Raw genomic sequence first — 8,798 nt, forward strand, 5'->3', positions numbered from 1 at the left:
ACAAGAAGAAGAAGCTGCCCGTCAAGCAGCAGCTCAGGCTGAACAAGCCAGACTTGAGGCCGAACGTCTTGAAGCTGAGGCTGAGGCAGAGCGACTTGCACCAGTTCTGTTTACTCCTGCTGCTTCTGCTTCCATTCCAGAACCTCAAGCTGCTCAGAACGTTCCTTCCAGCTCTACTCCGACAAGCTCATCCAGACTCGACATCATGGAACAACGTCTTGACACTCATGAATCCATGCTGATTGAGATGAAGCACATGATGATGGAACTTCTGCGCCGTACTGACAAATCTTAGTTTTTAGGATCTCTTCTTTTTCTTCCTTTTCCTTTTTATTTAACGTTGTTTTATTTAAACTCTGCTTATTTACTTACTTTAATTTGTTCATTTGTGATTCTATATGCATATATCTATATATATTTGTGGCACATATGTTTGCAAAACCTGTTTTATTCATAATTGTTCTATGTTTACATCATAATTCTTTCCATCATACATTATTCCCTATATCTAGAATGGAGGATCCTTCCTCATTCTTCTGCATTCTTGGCGCTGCTCCACTCTTTCCTTCTCCAGACGATCCAATGCATACTCTATGTTGCCAAGTTTGATGCTCAGATCATCTTTTTCTAGACTATCTTCTGTCGTCTTGAGTCTCTTTTCCACAGTCTCCTTCTCTTCCAGCAGATTCAGCTCCCGCTGGCAAAGCTCCTGAATCTCTTCCACGAAGCAGAGGAACTCCTTCAGATCTTTCTCCATCTCTGGACCAAGATCTTCTTCAAGCAGTGTCTTCGTCAGCTCTTGTATGGTCTTTGTACCATCGGGATGCCTAATATTGAGGAACATATCTTCCTCAAACGCCTTCCTTCTGAGCTCTTCTAATGCCATTCTGTATGATGCCATTTTTTTTTCTGAATATTATTCGAGGTGTGAAGCTTACCTTTCTCTCCAACGTTTTTATAGGCTTCACTTTCTCTCTGAAAGTTAATGCTCTTACAGTTTCTCGAGGTTAAGTACTTGGTAACTGACCCTTCTATTTCCTCACTTGACCGGTGGTAAACGTTCATCCCTTGCATTAACTCTTCTATTTATTATCGCCTCACTCTGATTCTTACATCGTCTTCATTTTCTTTCAACTTAGACCTTCTCTAAGGGGGAAGTACCTTGTACTTCAAGCTAAGTTTTTCACACCCCAAGCTTTTTGCTTATGACAAAAAGGGGGAGTAAACCCAGTTTTTGATGTGTAAGATGTGTTAGTGTGACTTATTTTTCTTTTGGAGATTTTAAGAGTTCCACCTTCATGACCATAGATGTGTCACTGGGCAAATACAAGGAATACATTTCACTTCTTCTGAAGTGATTCTAAGTTGACTCTGATACCCAAGACTCTGATACCTTGTCCATGACTCTGATCACTTATGCGCTCTGATTATTCGTTTTTCATCTATGTCATAAGCTTTTCACTCTGAACTCTTATATGATTTAGCTCAGAATCTAGACTTTACTAACGTTTTCATCAAGTATTAGATTCAGGGGGAGCTAAGCTCAGAATCAAGCAGTGACTTGAATTCAGAATGAGCAAGATAAACTATTCACATCAGGATAAGTCTTATTCTATATCTCTAAACTCTGAGTGAATTCAGTTTAATGTTTAAGAATTGTTCATCAAAAATCTTAGTTTTGTCATCATCAAAAAGGGGGAGATTGTAAGATCAAGTTTTGATCTAGTAGTACAACTCTATGTTTTGATGATTACAAGTTAACCTTTTGATATGAACAATTGTGGTACTCTAACGTGTTTTTCTGAGTGTGCTATTTACAGGCTCTGACCCTGACTCAATTTCACACAAATCAGAAGCACTGTGTATAAAGGGTAACCCAAGCAACGCTTTCGCATTCACCATGTTCAGTATGAACAGTGGAAAAGCTTCAGAAGATCTGAAGCTATACAAACTCTGATGAGGACTCAGTCGCTAGAAGCTCTGATGATCCAGAAGTTCTGACAACCAAGAAACACTGAAGGTTCAGATGTTCCGATGGTGTAGAAGACTCTGAAGATCCAGAAGCTGAATAGTGGAAACTCTGAAGTCCAGAAGCAAGAAACTCTGAAGGCCATGTTCTTCCTCTGAGTTCAGAATCAGAAGATACAATGGTCAGAGGATCTGTGCTTTCCCTCTGACTCTGATCAACCTGCTTCACAAGTTCCAATACGAAGCATTCCTCTGATCAGAAGTCTCCTAGGTTAAAAGGTCAAGTCGCTATCCAAGTACAAAAGCAAGTGTACCTTCCTGACGACCTACCTAACGTTCTCAGCCACAGCAGAAGCTGGATTTTCCAGAACTGCCCTCCAACGGTAGCATTTCCATGCAACGCTCAACCCTAATCCTTGGAGTATATATAGAGGCTGAAGATTGAAAGAAGCGGCTAGAAGAAGAAGGAAAAAAATATACAAGAAGCAATACACACGCGCAAGACATATTCTAAGCTTTCTTTTATCTTGTAATTTATTTTAGTTTACACTCAGCTTATTCAGAAGCAAACCCTTGTAAACACCAACCTCAAACAGTTGTTTGATTTTCCTTTAGGAGATCAAGGTTGATCGGATCCTAGAGAAGACTAAGAGAGTGAATCTTAGTGTGAGCTAAGTCAGTGTAATTGTTAGTCACTTGTAGGTTTCAAGTGCAGTTGTAACTCTTACCTGATTAGTGGATTGCCTTCATTCTAAGAAGGAAGAAATCACCTTAACGGGTGGACTGGAGTAGCTTGAGTGATTTATCAAGTGAACCAGGATAAAATCCTTGTGTGCTTTTCTATCTCTATCTTTTGCACTTAGTTCTCGAAAAGATTTGTTAAAATCTTTAAGGTGGTAGTTTTTGTACTGAAAACGTTATTCAAACCCCCCCTTTCTACCGTTTTTCATACCTTCAAGAGGCACGCGGGCAGAATGGTCCCACCGTTGCTGGTGCTAGGATTGATCCGTTTGATGTCCATCCGTTCCGGAATGCATATTGGTTGACTGGGTTAACCTGCATTGCATATCATGCAACATGCATACTAATTTAGTTGTCGAATGTGATTGTTATTTGTTAATCCTATTTGGAACATGTTAATTGTTATCATTGTTGTTAAGTTCACTATGGAATATGCAACCCTAGGATGTTATCCCTAGCTATAAGCCTAAGTGGCTATTCTCTTATCTATATCTATTGGTAGTATTATTTACATAATTCTTTGGAGTTGACCCTCGCGTCTTCTGTGTGTGCTTTGGCGGACAAACGCCCCTTTGTCAGATGTCCATGGTGGACTAGTTCATGATGGTTCACCCTTCGGGGGGAACTAGGGTTGAGATGCTGGAACAGGAGCGCATCGCAGTAGCGAGAGGAGGACGGATGATGTACATAGACTAGGTCGTTCTGGATTTCGAATTCAGACGACGATCATGCTAGCATGTAGGTTTTAGTGCTGGTGTGAGCTCCTCGAGATGGGATTAGTATAGGAGTAGAGTCTTAGCTCTGAACATCATTTATTTCTTTGGGGACAGGGTAGTTTCCCACCTATAGCTTTTTGTGTGGTTTCTTTACGGGAATCACAGAGAGTTGGTTGGACTTAGGAGGTCTTGTTTCAGGCCGATTGGGCTAACTTATTCTCGTTTTTGAGGTTTGTGTTGCGGACACTTCACCTCTACTTTGGTCTGTACTTTTGCCTACGGGCGTTACTCTCTTTTACTTTCCGTCACTGGAGGTTACTCGTGACGAGGTTGGGTACTTACGGCGGGCGCTGTATTTGTTATTGTATATTAGTTTCTGATTATCCTTCGCATTAGAGTTTTATTTATTCTAGTCTTGTCTATGTTATTATCGAAAAAAAATATTCACGTTTTCCGCATTAAGTTTATTTTTGGTTACTAAAGTGACGCCACCGAAATCGGGGTGTTACACCAAGTGTCCAACCACAATGCGAGACAATGGGTGCAACATCCGTATCCACAAGTGAGGAATTATCAAAATTCAACGTGGAGGTGTCTTCACTGTGGAAGGTTTGGTCATATTAGGCTATATTGCTACAAATTGTACGGGTATCCCAAGCCACTTGGCCTAGAAAAAGCATATGAGACCAAGACACAAGCTAAAGCCAATAGTGAGTGGAAACCTAAAATTGTGCCTACTGAACTTATTGCACACACCTCGTTACGTGTTTCTGCTAGGGAAGATTTGTAGTTTGATAGTGGATGCTCAAATCATATGACTGAGGTAAAAATCTATCTAGAAAATGTGAAGCCTCATGACAGTAACTATGTTACTTTTGGAGACAGAGCAAAAGGGAAGATAAGGGGAATATGCAAATTGTCAAATTCTGGTTCTCCAAGTCTTGATGATGTTCTCCAAGTCTTGATTCTGGTTCTCCAAGATAAAGGGAATATGCAAATTGATCAACATTGGTCAATTATGTGATCAAGGTATAAAGGTACTCTTAAGCAAGTCAGAATGTGTTATTACGAATGACAATGATGAAGTGTTGATGAAAGGAGCATGTTCTAAAGACAATTCTTATAAGTGGACCTCTCAACTTGTTTCTCATCCTACTCGGTGTTTGATTACAAAGGAAGATGAAGTCAAGATCTGGCACCAGAAGCTTGGTCATATGAATCTCAAGAGCATGAAGAGAATCATATCTGAAGAAGCTATTAGAGGAATACCTAAGCTGAAGATTGAGGAAGGCAAAGTGTGTGGTGAGTGTCAGATAGGAAAACAAGTCAAGATGTCCCACCATAAGCTTCAACATCTGACAACTTCAAAGGTTCTTTAGCTGCTTCACATGGATCTTATGGGTCCCATGCAAGTGAAAAGCTTAGGAGGTAAAAGGCATGTCTTTGTTTGTGTTGATGATTACTCACGCTTTACTTGGTTTGGATTTTATCAAGGAAAAGTCAGACACTTTAGGAGCCTTCAGAGATCTGTGTCTTCATGACCAAAGAGAAAAGGGTAGTGTTATTGTCAAGATTAGAAGCGATCATGGTAAAGAATTTGAGAACATCAAATTTGAAGAGTTTTGCTCATCTCAAGGAATTGCACATCAATTCTCAGCCTCTATTACTCCTCAGCAGAATGGAGTTGTTGAAAAAAAATAGAACTCTCAAAGAGTCAGCTAGAGTTATGCTACATGCCAAGAATTTGCCCTATCATTTTTTTGCAGAAGCAATGAATATTGCTTGTCATATCCACAACCGTGTAACCATTCGCACTGGGAGTACATCAACTCAATATGAACTCTGGAAAGGAAAGAAGCCCACGGTAAAATACTTTCATATCTTTGGGAGCAAATGCTACATCTTGGTTGATCGTGAGCAAAGAAGAAAGTTAGATCCTAAAAGTGATGAAGGGATATTTCTTGGTTATTCAGAAAACAACAGAGCATACAAAGTAGACAACTCGCGCACCAAAGTAATGTTGGAGTCTGTAAATGTTGTTGTAGATTATGATCCTCAGGAAAGAAATGAGTGCATAGATGATGAAGATGTGATTCCAGATAAAAACTATGAGGTCTTGCTTGATGTCCTGGACATGCAGTTACCCACTGAGTCAGAAGATGTTACTGATGAACCTACTACAGTCTCAAAAGGACAATCAATCAGGGTTCAGAAGATGCATCCTAAGGAAAATATCATAGAAAATCTGAATGAGGGTGTTACCACAAGATCCATAGATATAGTCTCAAATGCTTGCTTCATTTCCAAGATAGACCCAAAGAATCCTTGACTGATGAATATTGGATACAATCTATGCAAAAAGAGTTGGGGCAGTTCAAGAGGAATGAAGTCTGGGAACTTGTACCTAGACCTGATTATGTGAATGTTATTAGAACTAAGTGGATTTTCAAAAACAAATCAGATGAGAGTGTGTGAACACCTAATTTTGTCATACTTTTTGATAAAATCAATTTAATATAAAAAATAGCACTCAAAATTATATTAATAGTAATTATTTAAATGATTTCAGAATTATAACATTAATTAAATAAATAAATACGAAAATAAATATTAAATACCAAAAATAAACTAGATTGTTCTAGATGGGCTTTTCTTCCTCTCCAAGAAGGGTGAAGAATGATTCCTAAGAATATTCTAGGAGTGGTGAGAAAGAAACCCTAAACCTGCAGCTATAAATAGAGAGGGGGTTTTGTGTGGTGGGAGGATGTTCAGAGAGGCAGAAAGAGAGTGTGAAAAAAAACTGAGTGTTCACTTCTGAGTTGTAGTTCCATCTTTGAACTGCAACTCTAAAACATAAGAGTGCGAGTGTGAGTGTGAGGGTGAGTTTCCAATAGCAAGGTCCTCAGGTAGTTATTGAAAATGTTTGACTCCTCTTTGTTAGATAACATGTTATTACTAATACCTTGTTATTTACAAAGCTTCATGTTTTATATGCACTGTATTTTCCCCTTTGCCAACTGATGTATCTGTTTGTCCTAATCTGATCTGTTTGTGATAGAAAGGAAATTATTTTCCCCTCTCCTCTGTCGTGAATTATTTGGATGCTGGAAGGTAATGGATTTGTTTTTTTCTTTGTTTCAAACCCGAGTATCACCTCTGCTATCTTCTATGTGAATATTAGAAAGCGAATGTTTTTTCTTGACTGGTTAAAGGTGATTTTGCAGTGTGAATGTTATTTTTTTTACGTTTTTCTTTCCCAGCACAAGGATTCGGTTTCTTTTTAAAAAAGGGAAGATTAGATTCTTTCCTTCAAAAACAATATACTAAAAAAATATTACCTGCCATTGACTTGTTTTCGTTTCTTCCCTGTAATTAATCAAAATTCAATCTCCTAAATTTCCTTTTCAGATATTCAACGTGATGAATTTGTTAATAATTGGCCCTTTTTATGTATATAAAAAACACCTACCAACTTAAAATGATTTTTTTTCTATACAAATAAGACATGTTAATACATCAAATCTTTTCAAATAAAAAACACAAACCAATCTAAATTTTATTCCAAGAACTACGTGGCTTTGAATTCTCCATCGCACTTTGGGGATACGTATGAGCTGACATCAACAACCATCAAGCCAAATTTGTAAGTAATCTTTATTTCTTCTTAATAAAATAAAAACTAATCTTTTTATCGAAATCATTTTCTTGGGGTGGAATAAATAAAAAGCTATTTTCTTTCACACAGTTAATTAGGGTAATCATTTATAAATGGACGCTTAGGGTGCTAGTACCTTCTCTACGCGTAATAGACTCCCGGACCCATTTTTGGTTTCAAAGACTATATTCATGGATTTTCTAATGTTTTCCCTCTTAAAAAACATTGGTGGCGACTCTTCTGAATTCTAATGTTTGTAGCGCCGTCCCGCCGCAATCCTGGTTGCAACAGAGTGGAATTGTAACAAGAAACAAAGCCCACTTAGTTGCTCAAGGTTATACACAGATTGAAGGGGTAGATTTTGATGAGACCTTTGCTCTTGTAAGTAGCTTGTTTGCTCAAGTTCAGATTGTACTAGATGGACGTAAATAGTGCTTTTTTGAATGGCTATCTGAATGAAGAAGTTTATGTGGAGCAACCAAAATGATTTGTAGATCCTAGTTTTCCAGGTCATGTCTACAAGTTGAAGAAAGCTCTTTATCGGTTGAAACAAGCTCCTAGAGCATGGTATGAAAGACTAAAACAATTTTTAGTCAACAATGGTTCTAGCAAAGGAGGAACAGATAAGGCTCTATTCGTCAAGAAAGGAGGACGAGATCTTATGATAGCCCCAATCTATATTGATGACATTGTGTTTGGTGGGATGTCGAACCAGATGGTGGAACATTTTGTTGAACAAATGAAATCTGAATTTGAGATGAGTTTGGTGGCTGAACTAACTTATTTTCTTGGGTTGCAAGTAAAGGAAATGGAGAACACCATATTTATTTCCCAAAGCAAAACGCCAAAAGAATTGTCAAGAAATTTGGGTTAGAAAATGCAAGTCATAAAAGAACGCCAGCTGCTACTCACATCAAGTTAACAAAAGATGAGAAAGGAGTCAGTGTTGATCAAAGTCTTTACAGAAGTATGAATGGAAGCCTTCTATATCTTACTGCAAGAAGGCCAAATATCACATTTGTTGTTGGTGTATGTGCTAGGTATCAAGCTGAACCAAAGGCTAGTCATCTTGTTCAAGTCAAAAGGCTTATCAAGTACGTTAATGGAACCAATGACTATGGCATTCTATATTCACATGATCCAAACTCAATGTTGGTAGGTTATTATGATGCTGATTGGACTAGCAATGCTGATGATAGAAAGAGTACTTATGAGGGTTGTTTTTTCCTTGGAAGCAATCTAATCTCGTGGTTTAGCAAGAAGAAAAGCAGTGTGTCATTATCTATAACAGAAGCATAACACATAGCTGCAAGCAGCAGTTGTACACAGTTGATTTGGATGAAACAAATGCTGATAGCTGTGGATTTCAACCGATGGATGAATTAACGTGGCAACCCCAGCGGAGAAGAAGAAACAATTAAGATCCAAATGGCAGAGTAAGATCTGAATATTGGTTTCTTTTAGGCTCTAATAAAACGCATGCTTATATGATTATGACGATACCATCCTGGCACAATAGAAGCCAAAAAAACGTTCTGGAGAGATGTTGAGGATTTCAAGGTGAATAATAATAATGAAACTCATGTATATTCACTCTTGTTGAGTATTTTGTCTTGATATTGGTTGCATTCTGTCTAACATACTTGTGGTAGTTTGTTATGTTTCATGCTGTGACAAACAACATTGTTTTTGTCTGATGTGCAACCGAATGTTCTAGG

General features: G+C 38.2%; 1 protein-coding gene across 1 annotated transcript; it reads left to right on the forward strand.

Moving 5' to 3' along the window:
* Positions 1-8,049: 8,049 nt before the first annotated feature.
* On the forward strand, positions 8,050-8,379 carry LOC130727329 (secreted RxLR effector protein 161-like). Its single transcript, XM_057578438.1, has one exon. The coding sequence runs from the start codon at positions 8,050-8,052 to the stop codon at positions 8,377-8,379; it is 330 nt and encodes a 109-aa protein (XP_057434421.1).
* Positions 8,380-8,798: the final 419 nt, after the last annotated feature.

Source organism: Lotus japonicus, unplaced genomic scaffold (assembly GCF_012489685.1).
Source record: "Lotus japonicus ecotype B-129 unplaced genomic scaffold, LjGifu_v1.2 AP022635.2".
NCBI classification, from domain to species: domain Eukaryota; kingdom Viridiplantae; phylum Streptophyta; class Magnoliopsida; order Fabales; family Fabaceae; genus Lotus; species Lotus japonicus.